The sequence below is a fragment of the Heptranchias perlo genome, chromosome 1, assembly GCF_035084215.1.
Source record: "Heptranchias perlo isolate sHepPer1 chromosome 1, sHepPer1.hap1, whole genome shotgun sequence".
NCBI classification, from domain to species: Eukaryota; Metazoa; Chordata; class Chondrichthyes; order Hexanchiformes; family Hexanchidae; genus Heptranchias; species Heptranchias perlo.
The window spans coordinates 182,453,136-182,471,673 of NC_090325.1; the positions used below are offsets into that span (position 1 = coordinate 182,453,136).

The window sequence follows — 18,538 nt, forward strand, 5'->3', positions numbered from 1 at the left end:
GTTTTGATGTAATTTCTTTTGTATAGCTAGTTCTTGATGTCTTTTGCACAAAGATATCTTGCAGATTAGCGTGCAATGTAGTTTTGCACCTTTGGCTGCATCTAAATCTGTTTTGTGTAATCATGCATTGTACTTCCATTATAAAATGAGGAATATAAAAATATTAATAGTATTACTTGAATTTTTTTCCAGGAGAGGTAGGAGAAAGACCTTGGGGTGCATTTATACTGCAATTTTAGCATCACTGTGAAGCAGTTTCCACTTTACAGTGGCACTAAAGTTGCCATATCGCTAGAATTGGACATGAACTGATTTGGGAGAGAAGTGATGTGAGACGATCAATGGCCAATCACAATGTAGCCAGAAATTTTTGCCCATTCATATTGATACAAAAATTGTTTCTCCAAGATAGAGCTGAGTTCAGTATCCTAGCCCATAATATGAATTTGGACCTCTGAACACTTTTTTTAAATCAACCCCGGGTAAGTTTAAATGGAATGCCCCTGCCCTGCTCTCTAAACATTTGAATTTTGACCATTGGGTGGAGAGCTCTGCAAGTGCATGTAAGCATGCATAACTCTCCATAAACTTCAGCTCATACAAAACTGTCATGCCCGTATTCTAACCTGCACCAAGTCCTGTTCACCCATCATCCCCGTACTTGCTGACTACATTGCTCCATTTTAAAATTCTCATCCTTGCGTTCAGATCCCGCCAAGGCCTCGCCCCTCCCTATCTCTGTAACCTCCTCAAGCCCTACGACCCTCTGAGAACTCTGTGATATGATGGCCACTTGTCCATCCCGCATTTCTTTCATCCCACCATTGGCGACCGTGCCTTCAGCTATCTAGTCCCTAGCTCTGGAATTCCCTCCATAAATCTCGCCTCCTTTAAAACCCTCCTTAAAACCTAACTTTTGGTCACCTGTCCTAATGTCTCCTTCTTTGGCTCGGTGACAATTGTTGCCTGATAACACTCCTGTGAAATGCTTTGGGGCGTTTTACTGTGTTAAAGATGCTGTATAAATGTAAGTTTTTGTTGTTGCAGGAGCAGAGCTGTCTCCTGGACAAGAGAACTCAACATGGGAGCCAGGCAGCATAAACTAGGGTCGGCTTGCCTGGAACCAATACTGTAACTGCCAGTGCCAGACCGTATAAATGTGTTCTCTGGTTCCATACTATAAGGACACTATGGGTGGGGAGGGGAGTTTGATGGAGAGGTCCATGATACAAAAATCATACATGGACTGTCCTCCCCTTGACTTTGCTTTTTCAGAATGTTGTGTGATTTGATTTTTCAAGCAATAATGATTTAACCTCCATTACCTACCCTATAAATTCTCAAAAGTAAAGAGGTTTTGTTTTTTAGGTTTTTCCATGTTGCAGTCCCAGGTTTTAAAGTCATTTCTGATCATTCTTGTTGTTTGGCAAATCTGTGCATTTTCATAAATCATGAGATTTCCAGAAAACTTGTGATTTTTTTTTTGTGCAGAGTCTCAATTTCACATGGAAATAGCAGTGGAGAGAGATTATCCTGAGTCTTTGCTAAGCACTCTAGATCGCCTGGGCACAGCAAATATCAGAAAATCGGGCAGGTTAGAATGCACGCCTGCTAAGGAACCCACCCAATTTTCCTTCCTGGGTGTAAACTCAGGAAAATCTCCCCGTACCATCTGGTGTGAGCTGTAACGTCTGCGCTCATTTGCTTTCAGGAAACTCATTAGCTTAAATCAAAATGTTGATTTTTTTTAAAATAAAAAAACCTAGTGAAGTACTTTAATAAGCCATTTAATCAATAAAAGGCAGTGAATAATTGCAAAAAAATGTGTAAACAATTTTACAACACCAAGTTATAGTCCAGCAAAATTGTAAAATTGTTTACAATTGTCAACCCCAGTCCATCACCGGCATCTCCACATCAAAAAAATGTGTAACATTGAATTTTTCTTCTTGAAAATATAATGTTCAATCCCCCCATCCTGTATTGTCTTTGGCCTTCAATTTAAAATATTAAAACTGAAACATTCCTGTCAGTTTGAAAATGAACAATCTTGTGCATAAGTTGAACTTCCATGTTCAGGGAATGTAAAATATAGGTGAAGGCATGACCTTTTTTTTTGTTTTTAAAATAATTGTCATGATCACAATGTACAGCAGAGACACTTGTACCAAGTCAGGTATCCTGTGACATTGACCATGTTGGTTACTGACAGCTATTGGACTGTGATTATAGGGTATCCAATGGACAAGTCAGACTTCTTGTAACCTAATGCATGCTGCAGCAACCAAGGTTCAGCAAGTGAATGTTAACTCTCTTAAAGAAAAAAGATCCAGACAACATTATTGTCTGGAAGTGTTCGTCTGCCAATGGAAGCAGTATGTGAAGATTCGCTTTAGGAATTCTGTGAACATTTTGGATTTACATAGAAGGTTGCGGTGCAACTGGAATAATTGTTTTTGACATAAATTTGGTGTCTGACTATGCTCCACTGCTATTTTTATAACAGCCACGTTGCATCTTTTCTATATCCTGGTGCATAAACTCTAGCATGGAATACACTATTATCAAGTCACCAGGCCTTGATGGCATACACTGAAAGATCTGGGTGAACAGAGAAACCATGGGGTTCAAATACATTATTCCTTGAAAGCACGAGTGCAGCTAGATAAAGCCATAAAATAGCCAATAGAATTTGGGGGTTTATAAATAGGGGCATGGCGTACAAGGGTAACAATCTAGGGCTAGATTTTGCTGAAAAGATAACAGCATCTGAAAAATGCATGCCGTTATTAATGGTGCAAATCGGCCAGCAACTTGTAGCGAGTGAGATACCCCATGAATTACAAATTGCCTCAAGTTGCTGGCCGATTTGTGCCACTCCACCGTTAGCTTCGCGAAAATGGCATCTGTGACATTGACCATGTGATTTTCATGAAGTTGCAGCATTTGCACATTAATTGCCCATTAAACTGGCCACAGAACGTTGTCTAGTAATTAATAGTGTAAGTACCCTTTTAACAACGTGATAATTGTTAATGATTGCCAATCAACCACTCTCCAGAAAGTAAACAATTATAAATGTGGCGTCTCATTTCTTCAGGTAATGAGTTGTTGGAGATTTTAAAAATGTCAAATTTTAAATTTTCTTTTCTTACTTTTTCATTGTGTCTTTTTTTCCTCTCTCTCTCTTAGTCCAATCTTTATTTCCCTCTCCCTTTATTTCTCTTTCTGCACCTGATTTGACATTGAATTCACCCACTCTAATTCACCCTCCTTCTTGGTCCTTCCTTTGTTTATTTCTCAATCCTTTAATCTCATTGGTTATGGAGAGTCTGTAACCTGAAACCCCGTCATAATTTTGAACACCTCTTTTAAATCTCCCTTTAACCTTCTCTGCTCTAAGGAAAACAATCCCAGCTTCTCTAGTCTCTCCACATAACTGAAGTCCCTCATACCTGGTACTATTCTAGTAAATCTCTTCTGCACCCTCTCCAAGGCCTTGACATCCTTGAAATGGATTGCATAAAGTCTATAATGGACTGATTGTATATGTCTGTGAAGCTTTATATGCCAAGTGACCAACTCTCATTCCATGCTTTATATTCTAATGAAGAACTAGGAACCAAAGGTGACAAATATGTTGCTTTTGTATCTAGGGTTAGGAAATGCTGAGCAGATGGCGGTCTTGCTCACAAAGCTAGCTACAGTTGTATTTTTCAATCAAATATTTGTGGATTTGGCTTTATTTCAGATTACTCCTTTAAAGGTATGATTGTAGGAATTGTACTAATGCTTGCCCAGCATGGGTGTAAGTAAATTAAGGGCATGGTGTTGGAATGTCACCAGTTGCTGACATTTCTGATTTTGTTAAATGTGAACAATTGAAGTTAAGTCTAGAAAAGTTTTGCTAAAGTGAATTTTGAATTTGCTTCAGAAAACGCCCCTTAGAAATACTTTTAAGTAAAATGCCTGTTAGAAAAATTTTAGTGTGTTTTCTTTCCTCACAGATAAAAGCTTTCCAGAGGGACAGGATAATTTGGGTCTTTGGGAGGATGCAAAAGATGATGAGCTTTCACCGGAAGAAATTCAAATGGTAAATTCCGTTCTTCAGTATAAGTAATGCTAATATATCTTAACTAAGTTCATGGATGGTGGTTATATTAACTTGTTCATCAAATACTTATTCTAGAATTATTTTGGCCAGTCTCAGATCCCAGAAAGATGCCAGATGGTTTTATAGGCAGCAGGTAGTAAATTGTATCATGCTAACTTTTCTGTATTTCAGTGACTGGTCAAATGAGGAGCATTACCACTGATTTACGATTCTCATTCGTTCAAAGAAGTTTAACCTTCACATATCCTCTCAGCTGACCCTTTGTTTTTCTGAGCTATCGTACTTTTTTTTTATTGTGTTATGTTTGTGTTCTTGCAGTTGATTGGGGTCTCTTGCTGCCTTCTTAAGGCACACACAGCTAAAGGCAAGGCCCCACCTTCCCCCCCCCCCCCACCAAGTTGGGATGAAAGCATTAACCTATTACCGTGTGAAGGTTTGAGGTTCAATGTCAATCAAGGAATCCCATAGCTACAGTGTGGAATCTAACATTGGACAGTGGAAAACAATAGAGGGCAGATTCATCATTTATCTACACTATGTACATTGACAAGATGTTGCATTTTTTAAAAAAGGTACAGATATATGCTCGTTTATTTTTTTTGCTATGTTTTAATTGTAAGTAATGCTAATAATTCTAGTGGTCAGCACTCTAGGATGGATTTGTATCATCGCAATTAATGTCACAAATGACACAAAAGTAATGAATGAATTTGTGTACGGTAAGGTACAGTGATGAGCACATGTTATAATGAAGATTCCTTCCCGGGTAGTCAATAGACTTTCAGTAACTTTAGAAGTCTATTAGTATTGTATTCAGCAATAAATCCCCTGGGCAAGGACTCCAAATACTAAAATAAAAAGAAACAAAGTACACTTTGGCAGTCTTAACAGGTGAAATAATAAAAGAAAGAACTTGCATTTATGTAACAGCTTTCACGACCTTAGGACATCCAAAAGCACTTCGCAGCCAAAAGTACTTTTGAAGTGTAGTCACTGTTGTAATATAGGGAAACACAGCAGCCAATTTGCACACAGCAAGGTCCTAAGAAAAGCGGTGAGATAAAAGACCAAATAATCTGCTTCGTGATGTTGATTGAGGTATAAATATTGGCCAGGACACCAGGAGAACTCACCTGCTCTTCTTTGAATCGTGCATAATTTTATCTGAGAGGGCAAACGGTACCTCAATTTAATGTCTCATCTGGAAGTCAGCACCTCCAACAGTGCAGCATTCCCTCAGTGTTGCACTGGTGTCAGCTCGATTATGAGCATTATGTACTCAAGTTTTTAGAGTGGGGCTTGAATCCATGACCTTCTGACTCACAGGCAAGAGCGCTACTACTGAGCAAAGGCTGTTCACTTTCCAATTGGCGTGGGAAGGCGGTACGTCCATGGATGGACATGTTGGGTGACCAATCGGGGGAGGGGGGGCGCGATTGGAGGCGCGACATCATGTGATGAAAGCTGCAGGAATGTGTCCAACCAGGGTTGGCAATCCTAAGTGCAACTGTGGGTATGACATACTTTAGAAACCAGCAGATCATTTTCAAAACCACATGTATATAATTTTGAAATTAATCCAAGCATTCTGTATCTTGGAGGATGAAGCCAAGATATTCCATGGGGAGCAACTGGAATGATTTTGAAAGATGGAATAATGAGCTGAAACTTGATTTCGTTAATTTGTTTGTTTCACTCTTATCTGAGGATTATGATTTCGTTTTATTAATCAGAACTCCATTCAGAGAATGTAGCCTTTAGGGAAGTGCTGCACAAATTTTACATGCCCATCTTACTGGCTTGAATTATTTTTAATTTCCCAATTTAAGTTCCAGGGGACCTTTTTGTTATAGCATCATCTAGGGACATCGCTGTATGAACCTCTAAATAACACGAAAAGAGGACTGAACTAAGTCCCATACTATTGCAATTGTGAACGTTAAATATTGCTTTAAATTTATTGGTTTCTAATGCAAAGTGTAGCTAGCCTACTGAATGCATTTTTGTACCCTGTACACACAATACATTCTGCTATTTTTTTCAGTTGTGTGGGCAGTTTATTAAATCCTTTTAATATAAAGTACTTTTGTATTTTAGCAAGAAATTTATTTTCTGCATCGATAAGTAAAATTGGATTAAAGTTATGAATTGAACTGGTTACACTAATAGAAGATGTAGCATGCTGCAGAAAGATGGAGAGCACACTAGTGGTTTGAGAGTGGTAGAAAGTTCCAATAAAGTATTGCATTCATTTTTCTGCACACCGAGTCTAACATTTAGCTGTCAATCCACTTGAACTTGGTGATTTGTGCATTCTGAATGTGCCCCAGGCTTGAGTACATTCTCATTTTCCTCTAAGTACACATAACCTTTATTCACATGTAAGTTTTAATAAATGAACTATTTGGAAGGGGAGGGAAGAGATCAGTCATTGTGGGGACATTTAGATTCATACTGACTCTTCAAATACTTGTGCATCACCGATCTCAGTTTCCTGATTTGTTGTATATGCTGAAAGCTTATTACGCATGAATGAAAGGGACTGGTAGTGAGCATTGCAACAAAAAAGGAATCTTTTTGTCTGTGAAAGCTCTCTATACTCACAAATTGATTTATTTGTTTTCTTTTTTTATTTGAAGCTGGTAGGGATTATAAATGAACCTGAAAAGTGTAATCTTGTTATGAATATTCATATGTTTTATATTTTGCATGATTAATTAATACTGTGCTTTATTCCTGGCAGTTTGAACAGGAAAACCAGCGCCTTGTCAGTGAGATGAATAGCCTGGTGGATGAAGTGAGGTAATTTTATAATAATGTAACTCTCTTGACAGAAAAGCATGTAAAGAAAATAATTCAGACCTAATGCAGACTTTAATATAATTAATGCTCTGTCAATGGTTTATAAAAATTATTGCAGGTGGAGGAAAATGTTTAAGTACTCTGACACACAGACGAATGTTTCCCTAGATTTATGAATCCCTTTCCTTCTGAGGTTGAATTATAGCACAAGTAAACATACACTCCTCCCTGTCTTATTTTTTTCTATTTTCAAAATGTCCTCTGGTACACATTTGTTACAATTCACGATCTATACTAATTTTACCATCTGTACTAATTCAGTGGTTTTCTAGGTGGACATCCAGTTAGCATACTCACGTTTACATTATTTTCCCCAATGTTTTCTCTCCTTTCCTAAAAGCAGTGACTCATGAAATTTAATGCAGAGAAGTGTAAGCTGCACAATTTCACCTTGGAAAGGAGGCCAGGGTTGAAGCCACAAGAGGAGGAGGAAGTTAAGAAGGAATAGAAAGAAGGGGGATCAGGAAGCTCAGGCTGCAGAGGAAGATCAAGTAGTGCCGCCAGAGCTCTTGAGTAGAATGGGCCTTTACTCTCTGGAGTTTAGAAGAATGAGAGGTGATCTCATTGAAACATATAAGATTCTGAGGGGGCTTGACAGGGTAGATGCTGAGAGGTCGTTTCCCCTGGCTGGTCAGTCTAGAACTAGGGGTATAGTCGCAGGATAAGGGGTCGGCCATTTAGGACTGAGATGAGGAGCAATTTCTTCATTCAGAGAGTTGTGAATCTTTGGAATTCTCTACCCGAGAGAGCTGTGGATGGCGAGTTGTTGAGTATATTCAAGGCTAAGATCGATAGATTTTTGGACTCTAGGGGAATCAAGATATGGGGATCGGACAGGAAAGTGGAGTTGAGATCGAAGATCAGCCATGATCTGATTGAATGGCAGAGCAGGCTCGAAGGGGCCATGTGGCCTACTCCTGCTCCTATTTCTTATGTGTTCTCTGGCAGCAAACCATTGATGAGAGATTCTCATGAACGTTCCCTCCCCCCCCCCCCCCCCCACCCAATGCACCAACAGTCCCGCCATCCACCTAACCCAGTCTTCACAACTACCATTTTAGTGTCCCCATACAGTGCAACTTCATGGGTGTTGTCGTTACATGACAAAGAATAACAAGACCAAAAGCAATTCAAGAAAAAAATGTTTATTATACCAAGATACTTCATCACACTTCATAGATGATTAAAAATCACCCTTGTGCATCCCAATGGTTACAGCAAGGGAGGTGGAAGTCTGCTGACCTTCTATTGAGCACTCCTGAGATGGCCGTGGTGGGCGACCTCAAGGAGCTCTGGCCATAGAGGGCACAGCTGCAGACTATGGTATCTCGGCGGCAGCCGGGGCAGTCAGGCCCAGCTGGCTGTCAGGCACCAACAGGCACTGGTTGAGAATGTGGCAGGGGAGCAGGCGTGCTGCCATCCTGAGTGAGGACAGCATCTGCCTCTTCCATGGAGCCAATGCCACTCTCATGGGGTTGGGTTGCACTTACGCACGCCTGCTGCTCTGCATAAGAAAAGAGTGTCGAAGTGATGAGACGCTCCCAAAGCCCCTACCAATGCTGTCCTTCATGCTTTGCAAGCCAGAGGACACATTCGAGCCCAGAGCTAAGATAGTAGCAGTCTGAGCTTCCATTGAAGCTGTCAGAGCTGCCACCAGAAGCTCCATCATTGTGGATCCCAATGCAATGTTCAACGTGCTGACCACTCACTCCGTGGTTGACTGCGTAGTCTGGATGCTGTACGTGAAGAACCTGCACAAGTTGGAGTTGGACTCCTCCATGCTCTGCCATTGTGCAGAAGCTCGCTGGCAGGCTGCCCTGTGCACTTAGAAGTTTGTGCTTTATAGCCAACAGTTCTCTTCTATAGGCTAGGTCTTTGAGGTCTTCATCTTTGCCCTCTGCATCAGGGCTAGAATGTGAGGTCGCCCTCCGGTGACATGCTTCCTGGGCCGTCCTATCCACCTACCCTTGCTCCTGCGCACTTGTGCTCGGTGTATTTCCCAGTGCAGACTTCACTACTCTAGCCTCCAAATTACGTGGCTGTCAGTCTCTGAGCTGGTGTTTGCTTGGGTAAATGAGTGACACTGGATTTTCTGGAGCGATGTCCTCCTCATCCTCCGGTCCTGTTGTGCCCTCTAGAGTTTCAGAACCTGAAAGGGGAGAGAGGAACTAGGTGTAGCAGTTAGCGGCAAGGCTAAGCAGAGACTGCAGAGACATAAGAGATATGAGTTAGGGGTTTCACCTTAAAAGCACTTATCAGGTCATTGAATTTTTTTCTGCATTGCAGCCAGGTCGTTTGGAGCAATGCTTCTGGCGCTGACCTGCTCTGCAACCTCACCTGTTGTTGCCGGGAAGCTAGCTTGGATATCTTCTTGCCGCTGGGTGGAAAGATCAGGTCCCTCCTACTGCCAACCTCTTCCACCAGCACCTCCAAAGCTGCACCTGAAAAGCGGGAAGCTCCCGTCTGCCATTTCAGTGGTGTTTAGAATGCAGCTGATTGTAGCCATAGCGCATCTCCCCTTTTAAGATGTGCTGGCTGCCTTTAACTGATGCCAGTGACGCACGAACTCCTGCCGCCCTGTTAGATAAACTGCCAATGAAGAACTCGAGTGGTGCTGGCAACTCACTTACTTCATGCTATGTGGGCATGGTGATTAGTTGCATCGTGGTCCCCAAGCCCATGTGAACAAGCGCACCATCGGGACGCACTGACTATTTTGCCCCGTTTTACGAATTTATTCCCCACTGAAGCACTAGAGAACATAAGTGCATAAATGAATATGTTTCAAGTGAGACCAGAGATTAGAAGAATATCTCCCCTGAGTAGTGGGTCTTTTGAAGTGCACTCCTAGCAAAAGCAGTGACACTTCTGTTCACCAGTTTCATTAACAAACACCTGGATCAATATCTGCTGAAGATTAAAATTTTATTTATATTTTTATATATGTGTGTGTATGTATGTATGTGTATGTATATATGTATAGAATTCAATGATCAAATGCTATCCTAAACAAAATGAATCCTGTGCTACAATGACTATAGATGTGCCTGCAGGATTAAACTGGCCAGGGCTGAATAACGTATATTTTAATATTGGTGTAATACCAAGAGATTTTCAACATTACCTTGGGGGTCCAGGAGAAATTTCACAGAGCTTTCCTATAGTTCGTGCAAAAGCTCAGTTACCTCCCTGAGGAGAATAAATAAGTGGGATGGAGTTCCTGATATTGTAGATGAGACTCAATCTGTGGGCTTGATGGCCTTTGACCTTTTCCATTTCATATTTTCCTGTGTTCAAGGTAGCCAGTAGTGCTTTAGAACATTTCCAATTTTCTTTGTCTCTTGTGCCTTCTTACAGAGAGCTATTTTAGTTATTTACTTTTAAAAAAAAAAGGTAGAGCGAAAAATATAAGAAAGCAGCTGTTTCAAATTTAGGCACTGTTCAGAGGTTAGAGGTGGCATAATATAATCTAGGATAAAAGGTTTTGTGCCATGTGTTGGGCTGGAAGTCTTGGTGTGAATAAACTGGCAACATTTTTGTACAGCTTGCAAGTGATTATTTTTGAGACCTTGCATTTAGATCTGGTCTGAAGCTTTGTTTATGATGTTTGTTTTTCAGTTCTAGATTTTTGTTGCCAGTACATTACATGTGAGCTTCAGAATTTAAAGCTATTTGGTCAGGTTGTATGTTGCTGTGCTGACTCTGGATAGTCCATACAGTACCAATATATTAGTAAAAATCAGAATTATTAACATCCATAAAATAGACCTCACAGAAGCAAAACACCAACTAATTAAGAGCACATCAACATTCCTTCAGAACTAGAGGTTTGGGAATGTGGGTAGGAGAGACTTGCAGTATCGATAGGTCTTAGCTTCAGGAAAGTAACTGGTGTAGTAGAGCATTCTGTTCTGTCACCTCTGGGAACATAGGTTTGATTCTAGCCCAGACAGATGGAATGAAATTCTCCTCATGTGAAATGAGTTTGAACAATCTCAATTAATCCTCGAAATCCTATCTAATACTATTATTGGAGAACCATCGTCACAAGGACAAGAGTTTGCAACCATCTTCAGCCAGAAGTGCCGAGTGGACGATCCATCTCGGCCTCCTCCTGATATCCCCACCATCACAGAAGCCAGTCTTCAGCCAATTCGATTCACTCCACGTGATATCAAGAAACGGCTGAGTGCACTGGATACAGCAAAGGCTATGGGCCCCGACAACATCCCAGCTGTAGTGCTGAAGAATTGTGCTCCAGAACTAGCTGCGCCTCTAGCCAAGCTGTTCCAATACAGCTACAACACTGGCATCTACCTGACCATGTGGGGAAATTGCACAGGTATATCCTGTCCACAAAAAGCAGGACAAATCCAATCCGGCCAACTATCACCCCATCAGTCTACTCTCAATCATCAGCAAGATGATGGAAGGTGTCGTCGACAGTGCTATCAAGCAGCACTTACTCGCCAATAACCTGCTCACCGATGCTCAGTTTGGGTACCGCCAGGACCACTCTGCTCCAGACCTCATTACAGCCTTGGTCCAAACATGGACAAAAGAGCTGAATTCCAGAGGTGAGGTGAGAGTGACTGCCCTTAACATCAAGGCAGCATTTGACTGAATGTGGCACCAAGGAGCCCTAGTAAAATTGAAGTCAATGGGAATCGGGGGGAAAACTCTCCAGTGGCTGGAGTCATACCTAGCATAAAGGAAGATGGTAGTGATTGTTGGAGGCCAATCATCTCAGCCCCAGGACATTGCTGCAGGAGTTCCTCAGGGCAGTTTCCTAGGCCCAACTATCTTCAGCTGCTTCATCAATGATCTTCCCTCCATCATAAGGTCAGAAATGGGGATGTTCGCTGATGATTGCACAGTGTTCAGTTCCATTCGCAACCCCTCAAATAATGAAGCAGTCCAAGCCCGCATGCAACAAGACCTGGATAACATCCAGGCTTGGGCTGATAAGTGGCAAGTAACATTCGCGCCAGACAAGTGCCAGGCAATGACCATCTCCAACAAGAAAGAGTCTAACCACCTCCCCTTGACATTCAACGGCATTACCATCGCCGAATCCCCCACCATCAACATCCTGGGGGTCACCATTGACCAGAAACTTAAACTGGACCAGCCATATAAATACTGTGGCTACAAGAGCAGGTCAGAGGCTGGGTATTCTGCGGCAAGTGACTCACCTCCTGACTCCACAAAGCCTTTCAACCATCTACAAGGCAGAAGTCAGGAGTGTGATGGAATACTCTCCACTTGCCTGGATGAGTGCAGCTCCAACAACACTCAAGAAGCTCAGCACCATCCAGGACAAAGCAGCCCGCTTGATTGGCACCCCATCCACCACCCTAAACATTCACTCCCTTCATCACCAGCGCACTGTGGCTGCAGAGTGTACCATCCACAGGATGCACTGCAGCAACTTGCCAAGGCTTCTTCGACAGCACCTCCCAAACCCACGACCTCTACCACCTAGAAGGATAAGGGCAGCAGGCACATGGGAACAACACCACCTGTACGTTCCCCTCCAAGACACACAACATCCCGACTTGGAAATATATCGCCGTTCCTTCATCGTCGCTGGGTCAAAATCCTGGAACTCCCTACCTAACAGCACTGTGGGAGAACCTTCACCACACGGACTGCAGCGGTTCAAGAAGACGGCTCACCACCACCTTCTCGAGGGCAATTAGGGATGGGCAATAAATGCTGGCCTTGCCAGCGACGCCCACATCCCATGAACGAACAAAAAAAAGGACTGCAGCAGTTCAAGGAGACGAGTCATCACCACCACTACCTGAGGGCAGCTAGAGATGGGCAATGAATGTGGCTTTGCAAATATCGCCCGGCCATGGAAACAAATAATTTTTTTTAAATTCCTAGTACATATGGCCTCAAAGGAAAACTTGCCTTAATTTGGCACTCCGAGAATCCACAGGATGGTTTGAATGGGAAAAGGAAATGAAACACTGCTGCAGTCTTCTGAGGTTAGGGCTGAGACACATTTTCGTAGTGTAGTTTTAGAAGGTTTACTCTGCATGTAATCCATGCTATACCAGTCCTGAACATAAGCTGGAAATGCATAAAGTATTCAATCTCAAACCTCCATTTTTCAGAGATAGAAAAGGAAACCGGCAAATTCTGAAATAAAAGCAGAAAAGGCACAGCGGGCTGATCACTATTTGAAAGAGGAAGATAGTTTAACGTTTCAGTTGTGACACTTCACCAGAATCCAGTTAACATCCTTTACCTTGATGAGCACCAAGAAAAGAAAAAAAAAAGAGGCTTGATGCAAAAATATCGACAGCTTTATGATTTTTTTTAAAGATGCCCAATTGTCATTATCTGTTTATTACACTTGTTTTCATTTGATATTAACAATGCTATCTCCTTAACCTATATCAAACAAAAGAAAAACGAGTTTCCCATTACTGTCTTTTATTTGGACCAAAATAAAGAGTATTTTTATTTATAAACAGGCAAATTGAAGGAAAAGTGGTTGAAATCTCCAGACTTCAGGAAATTTTCACTGACAAAGTGTTGCAACAGGTGAGTTAATTTTCATACTGTTATGTAATATACCAAAATAATTTATTCTGCACAACACAGTTGAGTTCTCTCAATTTGAATGTGCTGATCAAATTAAATCATGCCATTTTCATTCTATTCCCATTAAGTAAAGCCGATCAGAACTGATTTAAATATACCAAGAACCAAATGAAGCTTCAGAAGTTTGTTGGTACAACGCGTTTTTTCTATTGGGTGTTTCCATTTGCCAGGCACTGCCTATAATGTACTGAAATTGGAGGGTCTTTGGATTAACTTTCTCGCTCAACATGAAAATAAATACAATTGCACCTTCCAAAATGAAAAAAACGTGACTTCTAAAGAGTGAATTGCTGCTGGAGCTATTTAGTTTTCCCATTAAATACAGCAACACATAAACAATGACAACTAGTAGTCTACTGAACAATAAGCCGTAGAGTGATGCTGCGTTAAATTAGGCTTGTGAATGATGGAGACCTGATGTTAGGAGATAATTACTACTCACAGACTTCTTTCATATAATGCACTTTTTAAATAGGTATCTTTATTCTGGTGTTCATTAATACCTTTATATTCATAGATTTGTCAACCTAACATTGATAAAATTCACTATGTTAAGTACTACATTTCTTGTCAGTTTAAAATGCTGCTTCAGCCAATTTTAGTATAAAATACCTTTTAGCATTTTTAGGAATATGTATATTGGAATTTGCTTTACAATAGTTTTGCTCAGTTCCAAATTTTGTTAAACCCGTAAAACACTTGGTTCTTAAATACTTGTTGATGGAGATGTTCTGTTTGCAGTGCATTTTTATGCACAGAAACACATCTGAAAATATGTATTTACAATGTTTGTATAATCAATTAAGTAGTAATAATAGTGTTTTATATCTCTGAGGACAGAAAATATTTCCGCACTAAGGTAACTTCCATACCAGATGAGTTGTCATTAACGTTACGTTTGTCACATCCCTGTACAGCAGTTTTTTGTTTTTTGTTACTGGCTGCTGTAATGTTACATCATAGAATCATAGAATCATAGAAGTTACAACATGGAAACAGGCCCTTCGGCCCAACATGTCCATGTCGCCCAGTTTATACCACTAAGCTAGTCCCAATTGCCTGCACTTGGCCCATATCCCTCGATACCCATCTTACCCATGTAACTGTCCAAATGCTTTTTAAAAGACAAAATTGTACCCGCCTCTACTACTGCCTCTGGCAGCTCGTTCCAGACACTCACCACCCTTTGAGTGAAAAAATTGCCCCTCTGGATCCTTTTGTATCTCTCCCCTCTCACCTTAAATCTGTGCCCCCTCGTTATAGACTCCCCTACCTTTGGGAAAAGATTTTGACTATCGACCTTATCTATGCCCCTCATTATTTTATAGACTTCTATAAGATCACCCCTTAACCTCCTACTCTCCAGGGAATAAAGTCCCAGTCTGTCTAACCTACATGTTAGTGAAATGGAAATTATGGCCATCTTATGATATTTATGTCATTTGTTAAGTGTAAATTATGATTGATTTCTTCTTGCTTGGTAGGAAAAAGAGATCGACAGTATTCATGAACTAGTTGTGGGTACAACGGAGAATGTTAAGGAAGGGAATGAAGACATTAGAGAGGTAAGGGGTAATGTTGGTTGGTAAATGCACAGCTTTCTCCCCAAGATGAATGACTCAATTCTGTAAAATGATAAAGCAGAGAGTCGTCAATACAGATGAATGGTATTAATTAGGGCTGAAATTATCTGGAAAGAACTCTGGGGCTTTTACCTGACCATTAAATTCCATTCCTTTCCAAAAATATGCTATTTCGTGACCAGAAATACTGATTCCCACGTTCCTTAGTTTAACTCTCCTTAATCAACCTCTGTGTAGCAACCACCAAATATCCAGCACAGAACTTCACTTTCAGTTATGCTGTAGTTCTATGTGTTCTCCTTGATTTAGGAGGGGGTAAGAGATAATATAATTTACTGATTATAATTAATTTTATAGGAAGGATGTCAAGGCCTGAGAGAGGGTGCAGAGGAGATTTACTAGAATGGCACCAGGGATGTGGGACTTCAGTTAAGTGGAGAGATTAGAGAAGCTGGGGCTGTTCTTCTTAGAGCAGAGAAGGTTAAGGGGAGATTTAATAGAAGTGTTCAAAATCATGAAGGATTTTGATGCAGCATGTAAGGAGAAACTGTTTCCAGTGGCAGACGGGTCGGTAACCAGATGACACAGATTTAAGGTAAATGGTAAAAGAACCAGAGGTGAGATGAGGAGAAGCTTTTTTTATGCAGCGAGTTGTTATGATATGGAATGCACTGCTTGAGAGGGTGGTGGAATTCAAAAGGGAATTGGATAAATACTTAAAGGGGAAAAAATTGCAGGGCTGTGGGGAAAGGGCCGGTGAGTGGGACTAATTGGATAGCTCTTTCAAAGAGCCGGCAGAGGCATGATGGGCCGAATGGCCTCCAGTGCTATGATACTATGATGACATCCTATAACTTAGTTTATAACTTTAAATTCTAAAATACTTCAATTAGCTACCAGCAGATCCCCAGTGGTGTTGCTCACAACAAGTCTTGGGTCTGGACCATGGTTGTGATATTAGCAGCTGCCTTATCTGTCTTTTATGGCCACTGCTTTAAATTGGCAAATCCAAGTAAACTGGTTGTAAATAGCTGAGATCATTCATAGGGCAATTGTAGTTGTAAATTTCAGACTCCCAGTCGCTGTCTGGCTTTCCTTGTAATTTAAAGATTGTTTTGCATTGGCGATAAAGGGTGGCATTTTGAAGATGGAGTGTGACAGATAAGTGCTTGAGTTTCTTGTATGTGACAAGGTCCTAAACTTCAGGTCATAAGACACCCATATGGTGAGGTTCTTCACATAACTCCTGGGTCTGAGCCCCAGCCCATGATACTGACTCCACCCTTCATGATTTCCCTCATAACATTTCTGCCTAATACCCCTAAAGAACCTAATTGGACTTTAAACATTGGTCTACTTTGCTTACACATATCTATTGTACTTAAAAATTGCTGAGTGGGTTGCAACAATCCATTTCAAATGCATTATAAAGTAGAATGTAAGACTATCTTAGTGGGAAAATGCATGATAAAAGTGTCAACATTAACTTGCAATACCAGTAGTGCCTGTAGGTGGTGCTGTAACAAGGTTTTCAGTGTTAATTGTCACACTGGTATGACCGAGTTAGCACCAAATACCAGATGAGCCAGTATGCAATTGCAGGCTGTTGCCACTGTGTGTCATCATTGAGCAGTATTAACTTTTTGAGCTTCCATGGCCTTAGCTAGTAGCCCATGTTGGTATAAGTAAAGGAGTCAAGAATTGAAGTATTAAAATTAATGAAAAACCTACAGCAAATAATTAGGCTCCTATAGTTCATTTGCAGTTCTTTTTCCGCCCCCCCTTGCCCCCTTGACTCAATGCATAATTTTTGTGTGCACCATTCATTCGCCATGCCCTGTTGGGACCATTATCCAATGGCCCACTGTCAGTGGCTGGCACTCCAATCATTCAACTCCGTTACCTCTCGCTGAGGTTGAACTTGGAAAATTGGCCTCCCTTTCCCACCACCCTACCCTCCCCCCAATCTTTGAGCCTGCAGACAATCAACCAGCGGACACACTGGAGTATCTGTTGTTTCGTTCTCCTGCTCACCATGCAGGCCTGTCCAGGCTTCAGTGATATCTGGGCCTAGATCTGAGACTTGCCTGGGATCTGACAGCAAGTCTCAATCCAGACCTTGTTCACTGAGTGAAGTCTCGGGCTCAAGCTGCTGCTTGCCTGAGATTCTACCCTCCCCCACCCCCCCCCCCCCCCCCAGGGTCAGACGGCGGCCTGCCCAGGAGCTATAGAGTCGATCCTCGCGCAAGACTGGTGTACTCCCAACCACGTTGAGCTCAAATTCGGGGCCCCAGAGCAGCAGACAATCCAAGGCCTCCCAACCCAACTCCTCCCTTACTGGTCATAAAAACATTCTCTCAGTGGTTAGGCCAGAAAAAGAGAAGCCTCCCCCACCCCCCCACTTCCTTAAAATTAAAAACAGCATGTGGAGAGGGAAATCTAAGGATAACATCCCTGCTCTCCTCTACCCCTTCTCCCAAATGGCTGGATGGAATGGTAGGTAAATCTTCGATTTCCCTGACCCTACACTGACGTAAATGGGAGAGGGAAAGTGATGGTAACCTAACACCTCCTCTCCAACTAAGAAATGCCAAGCAGTTAAATGTCCCACCCCTTGCTGCTGAGATGAAAGATGTACCGTCGCTGAGGTGATTTCTCAGTCTTCGCTCCCCTGCCCCAACCCCTCTCTGATCACCCACACCATCCTCCTCACCATGACTTCCCACTTCTCCCCTCCTCCCACGTGCTTCTCCCTGCACCGGATTGGGATTAAGCTGTTGCTCAACCTGCCCCCTACAGAGAGGAATTTCTTACCTTGTTATGAGGTAATGAAGTTTGTCATTTCCTTTGCCCCATTCCCTCCCCAGCTGACAAAATGAGGTGCAGCGTGTAGTGAAGAAGTCTACTGCTAATTTCCCCCCAGCATCCATGCTCCAATGGAAATTCTGGTGGACCCCTTCCTGCTGGGGTAGTTTCCCTGCCTTTGTTTCCCCTATCCTCTTCCTCTTTCCCCATACCCCATCGTCCTCCTTTTTACCCCTCCCGTCTGTTGACTTCCCCCTCCCTTGCCTGGATCCAATTATCCCTCCACCCTCTTACCCTGCATTTAGTTTTGACCTCCCATATGCAATGCCATAGAAGATAAGGGATTTTTAAAAAAATAGCTGGCCACGCTTTCTGCTGTTCACGATCCATCTATTAGGATTCTGTTCTCACAAATGCTTGTTGGAAAAGCTTTGAATTTTAACAAAATGAATGAGTTAATATCTATATCGGAACATTTCTGCTGGAAATATTTGTCGAAAATGTAACTGGCATGTATGAAGGTTAGAAAAGCAAAGTTGTAGGCAATATAATGAGT

At 41.8% G+C, this 18,538-nt stretch overlaps 1 protein-coding gene across 2 annotated transcripts in view; it reads left to right on the plus strand.

Moving 5' to 3' along the window:
* Positions 1-18,538, plus strand: part of stx18 (syntaxin 18) — a 134,444-nt gene that overhangs the window by 113,798 nt on the left and 2,108 nt on the right. For both annotated transcript variants that reach the window (XM_067994348.1, XM_067994347.1), the window contains 4 exons: positions 4,008-4,093; positions 6,858-6,916; positions 13,465-13,534; positions 15,079-15,159. In XM_067994348.1, the coding sequence (XP_067850449.1) occupies positions 4,008-4,093; positions 6,858-6,916; positions 13,465-13,534; positions 15,079-15,159 (296 nt within the window). The remainder of the gene's footprint in view (positions 1-4,007; positions 4,094-6,857; positions 6,917-13,464; positions 13,535-15,078; positions 15,160-18,538) is intronic.